The following is a 23,875-nucleotide window of genomic DNA, read 5'->3' on the forward strand; positions in this document are numbered from 1 at the left end:
AAAAGTTGTGTATCCAATATGTGTTTATATGCGTAAAAGTAGGGAAACTTATTCAAATAAAGAGAAACCCACGTGATGCAAAAAGGAGGGGGTTACAAAAAAGGAACTTTTTTGGATGATGAGAAGAAGGTTGATTCCACCTCCTTTCTTCTCTTCCCTTTTCCTCCTCTTCTACTAGTCTTAGTAGTTGTAGTATTATTATATAACATATTTTGGACAACAAATGACCAATCATGACATTGTCGTCAAAAATTCGTCTTTTAAATCCATCAGAGCGAAACCCAACACTATTAGGAGTATATCTTTACTTTTATTGTTGAAAAGATTTGTCTGAGTTACATAGATATAGCAGAACGTAAAGTAGGGAAAATTTGAAACCAATGCACACTTTTTTGGATGATGAGAAGAAGGTTGATTCCAATCCTCAATTCTTTTGGATGAGAAAGAAAGAACGAACGAAAAAATAGTGTCTGAGAATGAATGAGTCATATACTCTCAAATGCTACTGACTCTGAAATCCACTACGGATTATACAACTTGAGTGTACAGTGCACACTCGTGGTAAAAATACTGACATGAATCAATCTTCTTCTATTTCTTTTTTTTCCAAAAGGGTAGATTAATTTTGTAGGAGCTTGAACGCAGGAGGCAAATCCCCTTTCATAATACAACAATAAAAATAAAAGTAAATCCCTTCCAATCAAAAGTAAAAATTGATGCTGTCATGGGTCTAATTTAATATAAGAACCCACTATGAAGTCATTCAATCTTTATTAAGTGATTTTAAATTTACGTTTCGTTCTGGAAGTCCACCATATTAAATGGGGCATAAATCAACCTAATGTTATAAAGCATCTTCTATCCCATCAGTTTGCAAAAACTCACAGTAAATGGTGCTTAAATTTTTATTAAAATCAGTGGATTGATTCTTTGCATTAACTTGACCTGTCTTTCTTCTGAGATCTTGAACAAAAAGAAAAAAAAACTGTGTTCTCATTGCAGATCTTCTATTGTAAAAAGCGATAACGGGTGTGGTGAAAATAGGATTTTAATAATTCAGGGAATCTATTTAAGTTAACAAGTGTGTTTCGCCACATTGTTGAAAACCATTAATAAGAATTAAAGCCCTTGCTCCTACATAAACAACAATTTCATTGTTTGATTGGTTTATTCTTGTATAAACACGAGAAAAATCTTGATATTATTATTTATAAATAAATGGTTTGATTTCTATGTACAACATAGTTGATTGATTCTCAAAAGTGTTGAATTTCTCTCTTGCCAAATAGTTTTTTTCTTTAAATATTGAGGTCACAATGCACGTATGTTAAATAATACATTTGTTTTTAAAAATATATTAATGGATATTAAATGCTTGGACTGCAAGGTTTATCTGTAGAGACGTGTTTTGGTCGATCAAATATACCACAATTTGAACTATGGTAGTTAATAGTATGTCTAGTTGAAGCTGAATATACAAAGAATACAATCAATAATCTCTGTGTTATTTAGATAAGCCTTTTTAAGTGACTATTTACTGAATAAATATTAATTTATTTCTAAATATATGTATCATTGTTTAAAATATCAATTGTTTTTCATAATCTGGAATAATAATCATTTTTTTAACGATTGAAACAATTACCTTTGATTTGCTAAAAAAAATAATCAAATTGTTAATTTTTACTTTAGCTAAAAATAGCTAATCTATAGTGGATTCGAAACCACTAACTCTAACGTATACAATTATCTTTTTTTTTTAAATTATGAGAAATTAAATCACACCATTAAAAAAAAATCTACTTCTACAAAGTTGAAAATGGATATTGATAAATGTTGCTCGTTAATTCGGTAAGTAGACTATAAAGATTTTTCTCAAAATTAAGTGTGAATGAAATTTCTATTCTTCAACAAATTATTCACAATTTCTACCAACTAATTATTTTATTAATCCTTCGATGTTGTCGCGAAATTGCACATAAATTCGTCGTCAAATGTAATAATTAGCTATTAATAGGTATTATTTAAAAGACCATATCGTAGCCAAATTAACCTTCTCATAAATCAAATAAAGGCTCCAAATGGTAGTCAACATTCTTTAATATCTCAATTCATTCCAGAAATTTAAATAAAATCCTTAATTATCCAGAATAATAGGTTGGAGAAAAAGTAATTTCGTATTTTTAGCTTTATAAGAAGTGTTACATCGATCCGATTTAAACCAAGTATACCCTGTTCTGTTCAATAACTTGTTGCCAATGAGAATCCAGCTTCATTATGCCCTTTTCTCAGAAGCCTTTGTCTCTATTGGCAAAAAGTTTGGACAGCCAAGGCCATAGACAGAAACAGATAGTAGTCACCTGGTACCTGGTTCGGACTGTAGGTTGTATGCATCAAAGATATCTGCGGCTTAGTTTTGTCTTGATAAGGATTTGTTGCCTCCTATTCACCAATGCAGTCCGCTTCTGTTCGATCGCCAATTTCAAAAGGTGGAAATGTTCATAGCTTTGGGAGAATTGTTGTGAGATTTTATTTTTTAAATAAAAAATCAGAACTACTGCTGTGCAATACGAATCGAAAGATCACCCCCGTACACGTCCCAAATTTTTTTGGTTGCTTTTGAAACGTTTTTCCCCATCAGTCAGTAAAAATGTAAAATATGGTGAATTTCTTCCTTTGAGACGTGCATACTCGATGCACGATAATTCACGACTGAACCAGTCTAGTAAATACTGTCAAAAAAGTATTTGTAGTATACATTCACAGCTTTACAACCCTTTATCGTATGCTCCGAGGTCACCAATAATGAACAAGATACACTTAGTTTAAAAAAAGGCGGGAAATACGAAATCAATTTACCCTAACCTAATATGTCTAGGACATATATGGCCGTTTCTGATGTAAAAAAAAATACATTGGACGTTTCTTTTTATATATATAAATTAACTCACCACATATATTCCAAAAGATTTGTTAACCAGGTATCTTTACGGTACAAGATACTACTCTATTCATATCTTCATGAATTGAAGGATATAATAGAGTAATAAATTTTATTCCTAAATATAATCAATAATAAATGGGGGTGTCGTATCCTCTCTGAATCTGAATTTGATTAATTACTTTAATTTCTCTAACGCAGTCCTTTCTCTAAATGTGTATAATTCCAAAAGTTTATTCGCATTGTTTAAAATCATTTTGCAAACAGATTTTTTTTTTACTTTCAGTACAATCTATGTATCCATTGACCTACAAAAAAATAGGATGGAAAAAAGTAAAAGATAAATAAGTATATGGCTGATTACTTACTTAAGGGAAAACATGTAACTAAATAATAATAAATTGCAATAGATTTGAAGAGAAAAAAAGCGGTCAAAATTGGGCCGGTTGTCCTTTCTAATATATGATCTGGGAAAAGTAACGAACTTCATTTCAAAAGTTTGCTTGCATCAAACATTCCTTTAAAAAAGAAGAGTATTTTTTTAAGTTCAATCCTCCTTTGTTTTGTTTCTTTAGTCATTTCATAGTACTTACATAATTCTTTACTATGATATATATTTGGATATTCGTATTTTCCCCTTCAAAAATAATAAAATTTAATCTATGATATGAAGCAAGAAATGACATAAAGTGTGCATAAAATTTTGGGTTTTTTTTTACCCAATCATTTTACGGTATGTAAAAAGAGACTTGTAAAATAATAATTGCATCGATTGATGCATCACCGACTTTCTGCGAGTACGTAATAAATGAAATGAATATTCACTTATAAAAAAAGAAGAATATATATGTCATGCGTCAACATAAAACAATCTTGAATAAATGTCAATATGTTTTTTTTTTAATTTATTAGTGCATACAACTTATTTTTATTAACATATTGAAGTTAATTATGGACTTTATACTCAAATTTCTGGGACGATTTAGGATATCCAAGAATATCAATTATAGTTCAGAATCTTTATTTGATATATCAAGACTTAATTTGACTCCGATATGGAATTTTTTATAACATTTATCTGTTTACATTCAGGTAATTTTGACATGGATGTTTTTGCAATATTAAAGTAAGATTTGTGATGTCTTCAAAGTGCTGACCAGAATATTTTAATAACAAAAATAGAAGATAATTAAAAGGAGAGTAAAATTGTAATTCCCTTTTGATGGAAAATTTTCTAGTTTTCTTTTATGTTGACAGCCTATATATGAAGCTTTGAAACATTGTAGGAATATATGTTAATATTTATTTTTTTCAAGACAGGCAATGATAATAATCGCTGTTCTATTAAATATTATTCCACCCAAGGGGATCGTTTAGCGCCTTTTGAAGTTAAATAATAAAATATCTATGTACACCCTCCCTATAACGAATTTATGGGTTGGTATCTTTTGGAATACTAAGTAAGTTTCTTAAATGTATATACATATGATAAGTTCTTCCTCCGTCTAAGTGTTACGCTTATTTTGTAGATATGTCATATGGCAATCTCTCAAACTTTCATTTTGAAAGAAAAATGAAAAAAGTTTTAAAATTATTAATATAACCATTGCAGTTGATCATTGGTTTAAAAATTGTTATCTATTAAATAAAAAAATAAAAGAGGATGTTTTGTACTATACCTTCAAGAAAGAGGAGATAAATAAGCCATCCAATTAATTTATTTTTCCTGAATGACATGCTCGAGGGCATGATACATTACCAATATCATCAATGCATCTCAGCTTTCTTGGAATGATTAACAACCAATGTTTATAAGAATGATGAATATTATAACTGTAAGTCTTATATAAGAATCATGGCAATCTAATTGTATGTAGTATAATTTATTTTTATTGAACGAATTCAATTAGTTAACTGACGTTGGTTCATCTATATAATAATTCTGATAATCACGATTCCATTTTAAAAAATGGGACATTTTTCAAGGATTAACTCTGAACGATTTTAAGTCCTATATCAAGCAACGATACAATCCTATTAATGAGTATATGTAGTGTTGTGCTAGTCCTTATTTATTTGGTCCAGTACCGTCTTCGGATCGGTCATTGGGACTGGTTCTTAGGATTGTCTGTACTAGAAATGATGAAAAAAAGAATACAAATAAGGAAGTGACGTCATCAAAGACCTAAATTTATAATTTTTTAAAACTAATATGCTGAATTGAAGTGACCATGGTTCTACTCTTCAGTATTAAATAAGGACTGATACAATACATGGTATATTTCTTCTTGTTTACAATGAATAATTTGAATTCTACAGATATATGTTCCCAACTAAATAGTAGACAAGTACACAGCTGTCATTTTGTTGATGCTATCAGGATACTTTTACGTTTTTATGTGACATCATCATTCTCTATGTCGGTCATAATGGATTATGGAAGCAAAGCAATTTCATAGGGATTAAAACATTTGTTACCACATATACCTAGAACAATTTAGTTGGACATTTTTGTCCACTTCGTTTACTAGCAATGTATTGTTTAAAATTACTTTGCTTCATTATGTAATTTGTGACGTCTCATTGGAAAAGCAGCGTTCTACAAACGAATTAAATATTAAATCATATTTTTGAATGCTTACATATGATTTTCTTAAATATGGTATATAAAATACGTATATACATAAGTAACTCAGTAATTGAAATTATAATTCAGGGACTCAGAACAACATGAAATGAAAATAGAAGGGAGGGGGGGCAAATAACATCCTTAAGAAGAACAAGTATGTAGAAAACCATTGTTAAAATTCAATTTACAAAAAAAAAAAACCTTTTCTGTCTTCAATGCTACTCAATGCCCTATAGGATTCTTTTCTTAAAGAAGGAGAAAAACTTCTTCTTTTTTTCATCGTCTTTCCCCTCTTTTTTTTCTTCTTCTCCCCACGACTCTCCTTTGCCTGATTCCTCTTCTTCTTAACTGCCTACACACAGACATTGTGGAGCAAACAAAGAAGGAACGAGAACGTTTTAAAAAAAATATATAGTTATATATTAAAGCGTTCTATTAAACTCCTTGTTATAAAAATAAAAATAGATTTTTGAATCTGCATTTTACGTCATACTTAATTTGTATTTATAAAAAAATACCACGTGGATGATTAATCCATAACTTCTTTCAAATGACAATTTTAAATTATGCAGAGATTTATAGAGAATGAAGACGATGTGTCTCTTATTATATCTATACCACCAACTTTTCTTCAAAAAGAGAAGAGATACAATATTGGTGGGTTATTATAAGTACATTTCTCAATCGATGAATTCTTCCCCAATGTAGGACTTTCTTAATTTAATAGTAAGGAATTTTTTCCCAATTTAACTTGAGCTTTTTCTGTGTTACTGTAGACAATTCAATACCTGACAGAAAAAGTAATACAGTTTAAATAGGCAAAAAGGATAGAATGGTTTTGCTTAAAAGAAACATGTCGTTACCTCTATTGATTCTTGCGACCTTTCGACCTTTTCGGAAGAAAGTTGCTCATTTTTTCATATAATATAAATAATCTCTATTATAATTGTTCATAGGGCCTAGCATGAACTAATAAAAGTTCAAAACAATAATAAGAAGCATAAAAATTGGCAGTTGACAACAACATATGTATTATGTAAATTTTAGAGTTAAAAGTAACTTTATTTGATTATGTAAAAAGAAAAAAAAAGATTTATTCATAATACATTTTCAAAAACTTCTTAATTACAAATTTCTACGTAGCATAAGCTCCAAAGTAGTTACCTCAACATATTCATTCAATTATCATTAATCCATCATTTTATGCATTGAAGCCATGTGCCAATTTTATGTCACATTTTATAGATTCCTTAAAAAAAAGCTACGTGATAATGTTTTAATAATGACAAATTCATTTTGGTAAACTTCTGAGCATTCATCTATACTATCTATATCCAAAAAAATTTTTTGAATATTAATTGCTAGAAAATGTCTTATAACTCCTTTATAGAAATATGAAGTCAACTTGTGTTTGTTCAAATTTGAAAATCGACTCATTATTAGAGTGGACCCAAAAATAAATCATCGACTCATAAATAATATTTATTCTGTTCGACAACTCTAAAACCCGATTGTATCAATTCAACATAAATTAAAACTAGGAAAATATAACTTAGCTCCATTTAATTGGAGTTGGCGCAAACGGGGCATAGAATTTTCTCATGTGATGTCAGCTTTGTTGATGTAGCCCATTTTGGGCCTACGCAAACAAGTTTTATAGCAATGAAAAAAAACATTTCATTGCTATAAAACTTGTAAGGAAAATTGTTAACTTTTCGATATCAAATTAGGGCCAACAAATAAATGGACTTAAACCTTTTTTTCTGTCAAAATGTAACCCTTTAAAGGCTAGTTTTATTAAATATCTAATTATTTCATCGTTTTATAATCTTATTTCTATATTGTAAATAATAATAAACTATTACAATAAAAAAAAATATTATATATGTTTCCTGAAATTATTCTACTAAAAATCCATAATCGATATAAAAAAAATTAAAAAGTGTACAAATTTAGACATTCCATATTGATTTTCATTACATATTAATTATATTTGATTCAAATGTCAGTCATTTTTATTGGCATCAAGTAGTGTTCAATGCAGATGTTCAGTCTTTTTTTGATTAATTGTTCATTTTATGTTTGTAAAATATCAACTTTGAGGTATCAAGATGATCTTTCCTTCAAGTGTGATGCAGTTTATAACGTCAGTAAATAGTTTTATATGGAGCATCTAATAATAAGATATAAATTTGTATTGTACTAAATCATGTTGGGGTGATTAAACAACCCCAGGAAGTACTTGCATCAGGATTGGAATATATGTAAGTGAGGGCTAAGAGAATGAACCCCTCCTAATGGAGCTATATTCAATCTAATTTATATCTATTGGATATACATAAACAGCACTCTTATTTTGTTGTCTTTATTCTGTTGTATGTTTGCCGTACGTTGTTGCTATTCACTAAACACACTAATTACAAATAATTACACTACAACTTTTTCCGTTTTGTATTATATATATACCCTTCTTTCTTATACCATTCAAAATAACCATACATTAATTAAATTGTATTGTTGTTATTATGTCTTTTACACAAACAGAAGGTTTTTTTTTTTTGGAAGAGTAGAGGGGCAAGAAGGAAAAAAATAATGATAGTTACAAAAAAAGACGTAAAAGCACTATACAAATCAGTCAACTTCTAAAAACTCACAAAAGACTAATTGATATTCAGCATATCATCTGCATACTATTTATGGACTCTTAACAAACCTAGGTAATCTATTTATAGTAAGCCATTCATTTTTATAAGTGTAGTAGTGTTACATATATATTAGGGCTGGAACGGTACGTGGGTGTTGGGCCGGTATAATAGTAAAATGGTTTTTTTTAATTATAACTAAGTTTTTTTCGATATTTTATTCTTTAATAATTTATTTTCAGTACAAATAAATGATCACTAAATATACTTAACTTATATAAAAGCAAAGTTTGATATAAAATATAGAAGGGTAATATAATACTATTATTAATGGATCTACAGGTTTTTTTTTGTTGCAAAATGATGAGCTTGTCTACTTTCTCTAGTAATAAATAAGACTGGTTTGCAATCACAATATCCCACTGGGATCTGTCATTTGGGATGTATTTTATCATTCTGTAATTCATGCTTTTATTTTTTAAAATAATCAAATGCATAAATTATTTATTATATTAAGGGATGCTTATGGATTAAAAACTGACCTCACTATCTAAATCTATATAAAAAAAAAAAAAAAAAAACTAAAATTGTATATCAAAATATTAATTATGTTATTATAAATTATAGTACTGCACCGAGTGTAAAAACGCACCAATTCATAAGTGTTGTACCAAACCGAACCGTGCTACAACTCGTACAGTACCAGCACTAAAAAATGTATTATTATTTGCAATTACCCTTTTTCTATGATATAAGGAGATTTTTAATTGTCAGTCCCTTGTATGTAATTAATGAAGCTAAGCTTTTAACTGTGATGTAATTATTCATATTCTGCTAACACATTTTGAAAATCCTCAATTTATAGATAATAAAGATTGAACAATGAAAGATTCAATCAACTGTACTCCTATATTGTGATCTAGATCATTATCCCTCTTGAAAATTGAGTAATAAATGCTTCAGATTGCGTGACATATAACTCTAAATTATTTGTTTTATTAGCAATTTAGGTGTATTACTTAGTGGCGTTAGAGTTACTTGTGAAGGTTTTTTTGTAATTGAGGATATTACTTACTAACAAATTACTTGGTGGTATTAAGATACCTGAGTAAATATCCGAGTCCAAAGTTCAATGTATTATCGGTTGGAAACAGTACACCAAACTTATTCAATATTCCAAATGTTTCTAAAATTAGAAATCAAATTTATCAATACAGTTATAGATTTTGTACTACAATTAGTTTTGCATTTTATATTTGGAGATCAACAAATTTTAGGCCTAAATATATAATCAGTATAGTATTCACCTAAAGATACATGTTTGATAGAGTTTATAGAATATATAGGTAGATGAAAAATGGAAAAATAGTCTATTTTTTAGTTCGATTTTTTGAAAATCAAGTATGTGTCGCCTTCTGTCTTCAACTCATTCTAAATACCTGGTTTCTTCCCTTTAATAATTCATTCAAAAAGATCAAACAGGCATCTTAGAAGATACTGGAACAAGATTAATTCAGTTTTTTTTAATGATTAGACATCTTGATATTATTGAAAAACAATCGAATAACAGTACATACATTCCTAATTAGACTACAAGGACTTCTCCTACAAGAATGTTCCTCGTAATCTGAGATATTACTGTCCATTTCCATAGCCATATTTATATTTCAATTCTCTTATCATAAGATATATTTTTTTCTTTGTCAAATAAGCATTTTGATAAATTAAAATGGAAGATAGATAATATACGTAGAATCAAATACGAAGAGAGAAGAGAGTAAAAATATATAATAGAAGAAGTGATTAGAAAAAGCACTCACAAAAGCGGAGAAGCCTCATTAACCAATGAGAAAGCTAGTTTTATATGATTGTTGAAAGACCAATCATGGTGGGTTGTTTTTTCTTTTGATATACATATTGTACATTTTCAAAAACTGTCTATTTTGAAGTAAAAGACAAATGAATATAAAGATATGTATAACATAGATTTGACCTATCTCGGTCTCTGGGTGTTCCTTTATGTATATATATATGTAAAATTTCTACATTTCATTACGTCTTACCTACTAAATGACAACATTTGTCATTTTAATGAATAGCCTATAATTTATGCTATCATTTAAATTTTGGTCCGTAATACTTACGCATTTATGATGTATTTACAAGTAATATAACTCTGTGCATTTGAACTTTATTATGAATCCCTGGATTTATATTCTCTGTTCCCCTTGGGCTTGAGTCTTTAGAGATATTTCTCTATATATCTCATTCATTTTGATCTTCTATTAGAAAGTATCCCTTAGGCTGTAAATAATGATGCCATCATAACTTATAGTAGATACAAGAAAGATTCGTAGTCTCCCATTCTTCCTATTTCAATAATAGGAGTATTTGCGTTGCTTAGCAAAGTTGTTTCCTTAATATTAAAAGGTTCTGATCATATATATTAACTTTCTGAATATGCTGCACAAGTTCAAAAAAGAAAGAGATACTATGACGTCGTGGCAAGATTGTAAATCCTACCTCAAGTTCGAACTTGTACACAAAATATTAGTACACGGATTTCAAGTCCTAATTTAATTTGTTTTTTTAAATTGGGTAATTTGCATAATTTTTCGGTTCTTGAGGAACAAAACCAATTAGGTTTTTTTTTAGTTATTTGTACTAAAATTTATATTATTATTTCGGATAGACTCTGAGGTTTTCTTTTTAAATCTATTAGAACTAGACTTGAGTAAGTAGTCTATATTACTCAAGACTTGATACAGGTTTTTCTTTTTTGGTTCCAGATCCGAATAGATCAGATATTTCGGATCAAAACTAGTGTTGTGTCAGTCCTTATTTATTCGATCCAGCACAGTCTTAAAATTGTGGGTTTATAGGACTCGTTCTTAATACTGTCAGTCCTTTCAATTATTTCTACAAATATTGATGGTATATTATGCCAAATATGATATTCCGGATATGTATTAAGATCATTGCACATATCTTGCAAAAAATGTTTATTTTTTACATTCAATACAAACTTACAATATTTTAACCTAGTTATATAATTTATTATACTATAACAGAATAATGTTAAAAAAGATAAAACCCTCATTTACTTCATGAGGGATGGATTCAATCTTATATAAGGACCCACAAGTGGGACTGGGATGTACAAGACCGAAATGCGGTCTTTGGTCTTACATAAGACCCGACACAAAACTGGTCAAAAGGGGTATATAGAACTGGAACTGAGTTTTGAGTACTGCTGTATATTCTAGATCCCTCACTATGACTTAAATAATTGCATATTCTGGCTTATAATAAAAGGGAAGGTTTTGTGAACAAATTTTTTACAGTATATATTTTTTGGATGTTGTTTTCATCATCCTTTAAGGGCTAGTTTTTTTTTCTTTTGCTTTGCGTGATAGGAAGTGACACATTTCTATGGGTTCTTTGATCTTCTTCCATTATACTCTACGTACTTACTCCTCCATTAATTATTCTTTAATTTAGTATTCAAAGGTATTTATGTATGAAAAGAAACCTTTCAAAAAGACTAATCCAATTATGAATACTATTGGTAAAATAACTAAACAAAAAAAAGTTCATTTTGTATGTTTTCATTCTCTCAGTCTCTGTACATGAAACTTCCTGAATAGACACGTATACATATTCATGTACATAACATATTCCAATAATTTATTATGTCTTTCCCAAATAATTGCTACAATTTCCATTTTAACCCAACCTTTTTTATCTATTTTTTTCAGTGTAAGCATGGACAGTAACAACGTGGAATATAGCTCGCAAACTGGATCCTCTGGTCGATCCACTCCCTCTTCAGATAGTTCTCCTGGGAAACTATTCGTGGGTGGACTATCTTGGCAGACCACACCTGATAAATTAAGAGAGTATTTTGGACAGTTTGGATCTGTGACGGATGTACTTGTTATGAAAGATCCCGTGACACAGGTTGGATATTTTTTTTTTTTTTGTTGTCTCCTTTCATTAATCGCTGCTTTAGAGTATAAATATTCTATCTGGTGAAATTTTAAGAGTCTAACTTTTACGATTGTACTCAATCACATCTTGAACAGTATGTAACATTTTATTTATGTGTTATTCAGTAATTGTAACACATTATACTTTGTCGCTCCTGAACAGTTTTACTATATCAAGATAGAACATTTTGATTCTAAGACAGTGTTAGGTAAAGTGGCTATCAAACCAACCCTGTTGAGGTTGTTGTAGACCACTTCAATTTTTTTATTATCGTATTTTTTAAAATATACTTATAAAGTCGTTCCTTAAGATGAAATTATGACATTTGCAGGAACCGTGGCAATGAATTAACGGATGAACTCAAAATCAATTTTATAAAATTATAAAAAGACTCAGGTTTATTTCACTTTTTTTTAAATTATGCATACATAAAAAAGTTTTTTTTTGTATTGATATTTAGTTAAATTTTGTTTGAGCGCGGTTATTTATTAACCATATAGTTACTACTTTTTGTCTAAACATTTATCAGTATCTCTCCTACAACTACATACATATATTATTAATAACAATCAAAATTAGTTAGATTAACCAAAATTATCAGTTTTTATCTATCTATCTTTTCTCTTCGCTATTAAGTATATATAACATTCATAAAAATAAATTAAGTTGGGGAAACAGTAATTTCGTATTTCCCGCTCTGTTTTAAACATAGTATATCTTGTTCATTATTGGTCACCTCGGATCATACGATAAGGCGTTGTAATGTGTAAGTGTATACTACAAACTCTTATTGGACAGTATTGTGGTTGGCCAATTAATTAGTGAATTATTGTGCGTCAAGTATGGAGGCTTTAAAGGAAAAAAATCGCCATATTTTAGATTTTACAACTTGAAACGGAAAAATGCGTCGGACGCGACCATGAAAATTTGCAATGTATACGGGGCAGATACTCTTTCGTTTTTGCCCTCTGCTGTGAACAAATTGACTGTTTGAGGCTGATGATCAAATATAAGTGGCCAGCATTGGTGAATAGGAGAATAATTGTGTTTTATCAAGGCTATACCGGACAGCAAACATTTTCCATGACGGCCCAAATGATCCGGGAGCTTGGATGGAAGTTCTTACGCATCACACCTTACAGTTTGGACCTAACACACCAATTGATTACCACCTTTTACTGTCTGACCAACGTCCATGTGGTACAAATATGTCCTCAATAGAGGGTTGTCAAAATTGGTTGTCCAAGTTTTTTCCAATAGGAGGAAGAGCTTGTACGAGAAGGGCATTATATGTTGAATTCTCGTTGGCAACAAGTTATTGAACAGGATGGCGCACACTTGACTTAAATAGATTGATTGTAACACTTCCTATAAAGCATTTCAATAAATCGATAAATACGAATTTACTTTTCCCCCAACCCATTATTTGCTCTTAATTTCTGTAATTTTGACAATACTCTGCTGTTTCACATAGAGTAAATATAATATTATATGCTCTGCTTCAAGGTAATAATAGAAGCTTCTAATTGTATTAAATATATTTTTCAAGAAGAAAGTTATTTCAAATGATATTATTTTAAGATGCTTTCGAATGAAGACATATCTTAATGTAGATTACATATGAGCTGCTTTGCTAGAACATTAGTAGCATCAAGTTTTTTTATTGCAAAATGAAATTTCGTTTGTTCATAAATCTATATATATGTAGAGTAGACATGGGCTGATATATCGGATTGAAATCGAGTAAAAACATTTAATATCTCCATCGTTTCGGCGGTATCAGAGGAAATTTTTAGAAATTTCAATATTTTCTCCAATATCATGAGTTTACCTCCATCATCGTTACATTAAGTAAATAATCCAAGATACGCTTTATTATTAGAAAGGCTTGTCAAATTTGTCTTTAATAAAATTGGCTCTCTTTTTTTTCAAAGGTCATATTACTAACATTGCTAAACCGGGATCAAATTCATGAATCCGTACTTTATTAATAAAATATTTTAATTCAAATAAATTTGTCTCACCTAAAACAGCTAAGTATATATTCTCACTGAAAATCTACTAAAAAATGTTTATTTATTTGTACTTTGTATCTTTAACCTATGAATCTGTTGGCAAACGAAACAACCCAATTGTGACAAGACTAAAATAATGCTATCAGTAGATATTTTGTCAGTGTTTCGGTCAGCTTGTATCTCAATAAATTTTTTTACTTGGAAATTGTAAGTTGTTTCACTCCTATCTCAAGGTATTACTGTATATATGATACAAATATTAGCTCTCTGTAAGCACAGTTTTAATATAATAAAACATTTTGTTTTTTTATGTTATTTGGAATCATTATATTATCTCTTATTGTTAAAGCTTTTTCAATTGGTGAACGATTGTATCTTTAATATCTTCTCATTATCCAGATTTAGATTTATAGCTTAACCCTTGTTTCTACATATTCTATAATAGGGACAGTACTTGAAGGGCTTTCTGTGTTTTGTCGAAAAAACCTGACATTGTTATCTTACTAAAAAAGTTATTTCTAAAAAACAAAAATTTACTATTACGGGAAAAAAGTGTTGCAGGAAATACATTTTGGATCATGTCTTTTAATTTTAAACTAAGTGGAAACACGCCTTTATTAATTGATCACTTAAATAATATATATATATTGGAAACATTGAAATTTAGTAGTTAACTACCAATATATTAGGAGTGCCCCGTTTTGGGAGGTTATTATTATTTATTTATTTTGTCTGAGCTTTGGTTTTTCCTGCTGAAGGAGATCAAAAAACACTATTTGCAAGATTCACCATTTTTAAGCATCTCGTATCATCCTAATTTGAAAAGTACGGGTCAAATATTGTAATTTTGTTGTGAATTTGGTTTTAATCTACCTAATGAACATTATATTGTGTTTTTACGATGCCAATATATTTTTGATTAAAAATATATAGCAAAAAATAACAATACGTATCCACTGAAAAAGTTTTCAGCGTTCGTTCTGTAGGGATGCTAGGTCAGAAGTTGGAATACTTTTTTTTAAATAGTCAAATTTTATTATTGTTATATAAAATATTATATTTAGTTATTTGAAGCATCGTACATATCGAACCCTTTAATTTTGATATACATTTCACATTTATGTATATAGCAAACATTATGTGAACAAAATATTTATTAAATCGACTAAGAACACATCTTACCTGGCACAAAGGAAGGAAACATATCAAAGGAAATCAAAAATTGCGTGCAAATAAACCTATCGTGATATTTTCCTAGGAAATATTTAATGGAAATCTATGAATAATTTGACATTTCAATAATATATATCGATTTATTAAACCTTCTGCCTTTCTCGTCCTCTTTTAAAACAAAAATGAATGGTGTTGGATTCGAGTCAAAATTAAAGTTTATGAGCTCTGCATCGAACACTGTAAATTTTGTCAATGTATTCGTCTAAAAATATTTTTGTATGTCGATTATAGTGTGAAACCAAGCGAAACTATCATTTTGAATGTTTCAACTTACAAAGCAAAATAATTTATTTTCTTGATGAAATAACAACAGATAACAATATTTGCTAGGTCTGAAACTTTTCAAACCACCTTCGTAATAATAAGAAAGAAGTGTCTGTAGTACTTTCTTAATGTCATTTTGAGTTGAACTAGAAACTGGACTAATCATTACTGGGAAAAAATTTTAATTGATTTAGATTATTCGTGTTCAAGTAAGGTTGAATTTTCCAAAATATATTATTTTGTCAGAAAATTGTCAAACTAATTAAATTTGAGTTTACTCCTTTGCCCCCGATGTTGAGTAATACTCGAGTGCAACACTATTAATTAATCTTTAACACCATTCCCCCTTCTACTTTTTTTATTTCAGTAGTAAGGGAAAAAATCTGCTAACATCTCTTTTGGGAGCTTTCTAATTAAATTTATTTATCAATTATGTAATATAAAGAGGTGAAGCGTTTCTCATATTGTAATAATTTTTTACTAAATATAAAGTCAATGGCAGGTGTAGGGGGGGGGAGAGTTAAACATTAGTTAGTTTATTTAAATGTGTGTTATTCGTTTGTGTGTGAGTGAAACTTTCCCTTATATATTTTTTCCCAATCAATAAAAATAACAATGTAATATTCAACTTCTAAAAAACTTTCCCCTTACTAATAAAAAAATAAGAAAGGGTTCATGATTTGCTTCTCAAAATGGGGACAGTTATAATATTTTTTTAAGACAACAGGGGAAAGATCAGAACCAAAGAAAGTAAAAAGAATTAAGATTTAATCCCTTTTTTACCTGACACTTGCATGATATTTTTCGATTTTTAAAATATGTACAGGGTTATATTTTTGATATTGTTATTTTATATAAAAGTTGAAAAGGAACTTTTAAATTCCATGATTTCTAAGGTAAAATAACGCCACAGAAAATCATGACATAAAAAATGGTATTTTCATATAAAAGTAAAATAAATAATTGTCAGAATTGGAATATTTTGTATAGTATTCTAAATAATTTTTTTTTAGTGTAAAAATAACATCACTTAATGCTTTTAAAGGAATAGTGTCCTATTGGAATAAAATGTATCCTCATATTATACGGTCCATTTTATTTAATATAGGTGGTCTGTCATGATAAAAACAAGCTGGAATGATTGCCTTTAGAATGTAGTGTAGATTACACCCATATTCTTATATGAATTCTTGGCGATTTATATCTATAAATTAAACTTCAATCACTGTTATTATTATCTACTACCGTTTTAAGTTTGTCATAAGCAGGTACAGACAACTCTAGTACTGGTATATCAAACATTTGTAACACATGGGCGTTAAAATTTCCCTGACTTCATTCATAGATGGCGCTATTTTTCGATATTGACCTTATTTTCAGCTAGTTCCAACCAAGGTTAATACAAATACAAGGTTATATCATCATGTAATCGACCTTTCTAAAATTTTCAATTTGATGTACCGTACCGACAGACAGATTTTGACTTCATGCAGTATAAAAGTGGTACTCTATCAGTAACAGTCAAGGAAGGCGATATATAAGTCCTCTTGGTAACAGTTATACTCTTTGATGTCACTATTCAAAAGTGTGGTGGAAGTCAAACATCAGTCAGAAAACTGTTATAGAATAATCTTGTTTTTCTATTAACCAAGTTACCAATTTTCGAAAGACATCGGTCAAAATTGCATGTTACAAAAAGATTATTTTTGTGTATGTTCTACCGGTTTAAGTTTGTTTATAATCCGGTATGTACCACTGTAGTACCGGTATACCGAACAATAGTATAATATACTGTATATTTTTCAATTATGTGATTAATGATAATTTTTTTTTTTTGTTAAATATTATTTTCTTCATATTATGATCAATTTATGCCAAAGTGGAATGTTGCATGCATTCTAATTTGATGTTAAGATGTGGATAACTAAATATTTTATACACGTATTAATCATAATATATCTACTACCTACGAATAACAAATGTAAAATCAATCACCAATGAAGCGTTGTAAAATAAAGAAACTACTGCATCCCTGTCTTGACTTACTTTATTGAGTAAAATCAATCCATGAATGAGTATATAGGTATGAATAGGGGATTGTAATCAATTCATTCAAAAAAGAAATCGTGTTGAAAAGGATTTTTTTTTTTTTTTTTTGTTAAAATAATCATTCTTACACTTTTTTATGAATATATTGGACTTCTCAACACTAACGCAATCAAAAGTAGTGTTTCTCAAAATTAAATATGGATTCCTTTGTATATACTTGGACAAATATTTTTTTAAATAAAAGTTATTCAGTTTAATTTATTGGTATTGTTGTAAACTACACTTAAAACAGTTAGTTAATATTCACTGTAATATTTAAATTATAAAATCATGAAGGATTCTATTTGAAAGACCATATCAGGGAACCAGAGAATCCCATAAATTTAGTGAATGTTTTTGCTTTATTAAATATTATTTGATATTTTAAATCATTCTAGAAATTTCAAAATCAAGACCATTATCGACCTAAATGTGTTTATGAAATATTTGGCCGAATACCTTTTTGAAGTAAAAATATACATAATTGAAGATTGTTCAAATTTATCTTATTCATTTTTTTTTTTTTTTTGTATTAATCCACCAGATATATGTATAAACGTATTTTACCATTCTTTTTTATCTTTTATCAAAGGAGTTTAGGCACTCTGTGTTCACAATCAAGTCTATGAAGACCTTAATAGTTCTATGAAATATTTATACTTATATATACATATAACACATGGGATTAAAAGTCCCTGGCTTCACAGATAGATGGTGCTATTTTATTTAAATCAATCTCATTTTTAATTTGTACCAACCTTCAAAAGACAGCTGTCTAAATTTCATGACAATATGTTATATAGTTTGAGTTATTGAACTAAGTTAGACACTACTTTTGTTATTTTCAAAACAGTGGATCAAAAACAATTTTTTGTTTTAATATTACATTTATTTTGATGGAAAAAAATACTGTTTAAGCTAGGCAGTGGCTTGAAAAGTGTTACAGGGACTCTGCTATATAAAGCGAATGAAAAAGAAATTGTAACAATTTAAAAAAAGCCAATTGAGAGCGAAACAAAAAGTATTTTTTGTTAATCCTAGGACTTCTCAACCCTTTTTCTGAAAAAAAAACTTCTGTGAATTTTTTAATATTTTTTTTGTTCAAGTTTTTTTTTCTTTACGCGCCATTTCGAAAGGACAATTTGTTTGCAGAAATTTATTTTTAGCTTTTTTAGAAGATGACTTATATTCAGCTAAATATATTTTTCCTCAAATTAAGTTCATCGTTTTAGATTTGCTTTTTGTGTAAGTTTATTCTATTTTAAATAAATGTCTAATTAAGAGATTAATTTCTTTGAAAGATTCGAGTTTTTTGGCGCTCGAGATATACAAAAAAACTTTCAGAGACTTTTAATAATATTTACATTTTTTTAAATGTATTAATTGATAACTATCACTAGATACATATTTAGAATTTGTATTATTTTAAAGTACACTAGGTACAGAGTTGAAAATTTGCCAAAAAAGTTATATACATATGTTGTACACTGCCGCTATTATTATAAAAAAATACTCTTCCTTTAAAGTATTTTATTACCTGAGATTTTTTAAGAAAAAATATCTGTGCTGTTTCTTGTGTTGTCTTGCTCATATTTTTTTCACTTTCCCTTAATGGGGGTAAAAAGATGTATTTTGTAAAAGACATACAGCAAATAATAAATAATGCATTTTAATAATGATAAAATACCTGAGCTGTACAGGTGGTGATTACTTGTGTTGAAAGGGGTGACAAATCTGGATCCATGCCAAATGTGTTATTTTCTTGTAAATTCACTCAGGAATTTTTTCTTTAAAACTATAGAAACAGCAGTTTTTTAGTGATTTGTATTTTCTTAAATTAGTTGCTTTTTTACGTGGTGAGTTTTTTCTTATCCTTGATAATTAATTAATAACTAAATTATATACATACTAGAATGAAGTCATATATTTTTGTAGAAGCTAATACAAACATAATCATTGATATTTATAATAATCCCAGGTGAATTTATCGTTAAATATTAAAAAAACAGGTGAATGATTTGTTTACTTAGAATATTGCATAGTTTTTAGGATGTTGTATTAAAGTCAATGTGAGGTTTATTTTATCTTTAGATTCATTTCTTAAGTTTATAATGCATTGATGTAGTTTTTCTATATATGTACATATATTTTAAAAACTAATTTAAATTTAATTATTAGTTTTCTTATTTTCCCCTCATTTTTTCTTTATTTTTTTCAGAGAAGTCGTGGTTTTGGATTCATCACCTTCTCTACTCCAGACGCAGTGGATCGGGTCCTAGCAGTGGTGACCCATACTCTTGATGGGAAAAAAATAGACCCCAAGCATGCAACCCCCAAATCTAAATCTAAAGCGAATAAGACTAAAAAGATATTTGTGGGTGGTGTGAGCCAAGACACTTCTGCCGAAGAGGTAAAGGCGTATTTCAACCAATTTGGTAAAGTAGAAGAGGCTGTTATGTTAATGGATCAACAGACAAAGCGACATCGAGGCTTTGGCTTTGTGACCTTTGAAAGTGAGGACGTCGTGGATCGTGTTTGTGAGATTCATTTCCATACTGTTAAAAACAAGAAAGTAGAATGTAAAAAGGCTCAACCCAAGGAGGCTGTTCAAGCAGCGAATGCAGCTGCACTTCTTGGTAAACGTGTCATATTAACGAATTTAGGCCTTCCCGGAGGAGGAGGCGGCGGGCTTTCACTCACTGGTTCCCCATCTTTAAATGCCAACACTGCAATACAAGTCTCTCAGCCCCAAATGACAGCATCTTTAGCCGCCCAACTCTCAGCTGCTCAAAGTCATATGGCAGCAATGGGGGGCTATGGGAAACTTCTCGGAGCCACTCCCATCTCTTCCTTCCGATACGCTCCTTATCCAATTCCTTCTATTACGGGTCAAGCTGCAGTGCAGGCTCAAGCTCAAGTGGCAGCAGCTGCTGCAGCAGCGGCTCTTGCAGCACAACAACAGCAAGTTGCAGCCTCTCCTGCTGGCTATGTTCATTCAGGAAATCATGCTCCAAACCAACCACAAACCCAACAGACCACTCAAGCTGGTGGTATTCAGTCATTAGTTCATGCAGCATCTCACCAACATCAGCAGAACCACAATCCCAGTGCAAATCTTCCTCAAGGTCCTACCGTCTCAACAACAGCTGGTGGACCTACCGTCTCACTAGCAGGAACCGCAGGGAGTCATGCTTCTCTAGCTGCAGCTGGAGCAGCAATTGGTGCTGCGGCAGGGCATCATCCTTACCAAGCTTTTAATCTAGCCAATGTGGATATGTCAAGTTTTCAAGGAGTTGATTGGTCAGCCATGTACGGAGTGGGAATGTATGTCTAAACCAATTGAAAAGTAAAAAGAATTATAAAAAAAAAACATCATCTCAAATCCCCTCACCCCACCTCTCTTTTTTCTTCTTCCTACTCCTCTTACGTCATCAAAAATAAACATACTCACGTCTCTTATGATTTTACTACTTTTTTCTCATAATTTACAAAATACTATTATTTAATTAATTAATTAATTATAATAATAATATTGAAAAAATGAAAAATATTTTTATTTATTCAAATCTGTCATTTACTGTTATAGAAAGTTGTTGGGTTTTTTGATCTTATCTCAATACCTTTCATTATATACCAGAAGTATGTCACATTATAATAATAATATTAATATAATATATTTTCTATATCTCTTTAAAAAAACATATTTAAAAACATAAACAATAAACGGCCATATCATGTTATAAAAAAATAGAATTTTTTTTTGTAGCCATCGCAAAAAACCTGGGTTATTAAATATGAAGATTAAAAAGTATATGGGAAATGCAATAACAAAATAGGTTGTGACCAACACAAGAGTAATAAAAGCACCCCCAATATTTGCCCCTATTTTTTGCCTACAACGAAGTCAACCTAAAATTCATTAGTATTTTATAACGTCCAAAATATATTTATATATATATATCTTTTGATTTTGGTTTTTGATTTTTTTTGTCATATATACACGTTTATATGAATAATAGAAAGCTTTCATAAAATTTTTTTTTACTTTGTTTTTCTTTGTTTTGTTTTTTATTATTCTTGCATTTTTTAATTAATAATTAAAAATATTCATAATTGTACATATAGAAAGTAGGAGATAAAAATATATTTTCAAAAAAAAAAAAAAAAAAAAAAAAACCCATCCCTTTTTTTTGTACCCGTGAGAGAGAATTTTTTGCAATTTTTTTTGCAATTAAATTATGATATTAAACAATCTTTTAAATACTCTGAAATTTTGAAAAAAAAAACTCAAACGGATCTCATAGTTTATGTAAAAAAAAAAATCGTTATAAAAGTACAGAATTTTCAATTTTTTTGCTTATTTTGTGCCAAAAAAAATATATAGAAAATCTGTCAAAGAATATACATTTTATCTCTAGTCTGCTACAATTATTATTATTATACTACTGATATTTTTATGTTTGTCTATGAAAAAAAGAATATACAAATTTATCCTCTTTAATTTAAATAATTATAAATAACCATGTAATAATATAATATATTGATATCTACATATATACATAGAAGGAAGCAATAATTGAAAAAAAAACTAAAGTTTTATTCCCGATTTTTTAATTTATTTTTCTATTTACTGGTAAATTCCACCCAAAATAATATGGTTAATTTCAATTTTTTCATAATAATGTGGGAAGAACAATTATGATTTTTTAAGGAGCATTATTTCATGTCTTTTTCTTCCTCCAAAAAAGTTTCATCTACATGAGATTATTATAAATATATATATATTTTTTTTTTTTTTTTGCATTTAAGGTATATAGATAAATAATTTGTTAAAAAAATTGGTAGAATTTGTTATGTATAAATTAAAATCTAATGGACAATGAATCACTCTGTAATTAATACACACATATACATATCAATTTTTTTTTCTCTTTTTTCTTCTTCTCCAGAGATTATTGTTCATTAGACTGAATGCTTTTTTGTTTAGATTTTATTATTGATTCTCACAAAACAACAAAGCAATGTACACCTTAGTAACTTTTATTTTCTTTATTTTTAGTCATTAAGAAACTTTTTTTTTTTTTTTTTTTGATGTAGCTCATATATAAAATATATATTTTTTTTTCGTCATGCAACTAGGTTGTATATCTATCTAATATTCATATTTATAAATATTATATACATACAAGGAATTAAGGCCGTTCATTTCTTAGAGGTCTATATTCTGTATCAAGCCTTTTTCCGTATTTGTTATTGTTAAATTTTTTTAGAAATAAAAAATCGTGAAAAAAATATCCCTAAATAAGTTTTTTTTTTTTGTTTGCTTTTTAAAAAGAAATATGTTGTAAATATTTATATTTACTTATATATATATACTACAACTTACGAAATATACAAATATATTTTTTCCTTTTGAATTAGTAATTTTTTTTCTCCAGTAGGTTTTTTTTTGTCGTATATATATAGGTAAATATACTGTAATCATTGTATAATTATTTTTTTGCACATTTTTATCTGTAGAAATATTAATAATAACATTGCTATTAATAATTAATTACAAGAAAAATTATGGTTTTTTCGACTAATAAACATTAATTTTGACTTCCAAAAATTATTTTCTCATTCTATTATTTTTTTGTTAGAAAACCTTTTCTCAGTAGATGTTTAGTTTTTCTATTATTAATAATTATAATCTTATATGTTATTAGTTTCTAGTTGACAGCACAAGACATTAGTGTTCATTTAGAGTTGGTTTTTTCTAGTCTTTAGTTTTAGTGTGTTGTGCATGCTTAACTCTTAATTTGTGTGTGTAAGTTCATTTACTCTAATATTTGTATCAATCAGAAAGATTAACATGGAAAGTCTTGGATTTGAAGATGCTGTAAGATATGTACACCATCGGGTCCAATGATAAGTATTGTTAGTTTTTGAGATATTAGCAGAAGGGAAATTTTCTTCGAGTGGGATACTGGAATTTCCCGTAAATAATAAATTACATTAAATCTACATACTTAAATTAACATTATCACCACGGGTGGTTATACTCAGATCCCGCTTTTTTGAAATATGAAAA

General features: G+C 28.8%; 1 protein-coding gene across 4 annotated transcripts in view; it reads left to right on the top strand.

Moving 5' to 3' along the window:
• Positions 1 to 21,244, top strand: part of msi (RNA-binding protein musashi) — a 237,317-nt gene extending 216,073 nt beyond the window's left edge. For 3 of the 4 annotated variants that reach the window (XM_071889641.1, XM_040715108.2, XM_071889642.1), the window contains exons 2-3: positions 11,971 to 12,172; positions 20,021 to 21,244. In XM_071889641.1, coding sequence (XP_071745742.1) covers positions 11,971 to 12,172; positions 20,021 to 21,136 — 1,318 coding nt within the window. In that variant the 3' untranslated portion in view covers positions 21,137 to 21,244. Of the gene's footprint in view, positions 1 to 11,826; positions 11,878 to 11,970; positions 12,173 to 20,020 lie in introns of those variants that run through there. The other variant, XM_040715109.2, reaches the window with a different exon arrangement.
• The last annotated feature ends 2,631 nt before the right edge of the window (positions 21,245 to 23,875 follow it).

The sequence above is a fragment of the Lepeophtheirus salmonis genome, chromosome 6 (assembly GCF_016086655.4).
Source record: "Lepeophtheirus salmonis chromosome 6, UVic_Lsal_1.4, whole genome shotgun sequence".
Lineage (NCBI taxonomy): Eukaryota > Metazoa > Arthropoda > Copepoda > Siphonostomatoida > Caligidae > Lepeophtheirus > Lepeophtheirus salmonis.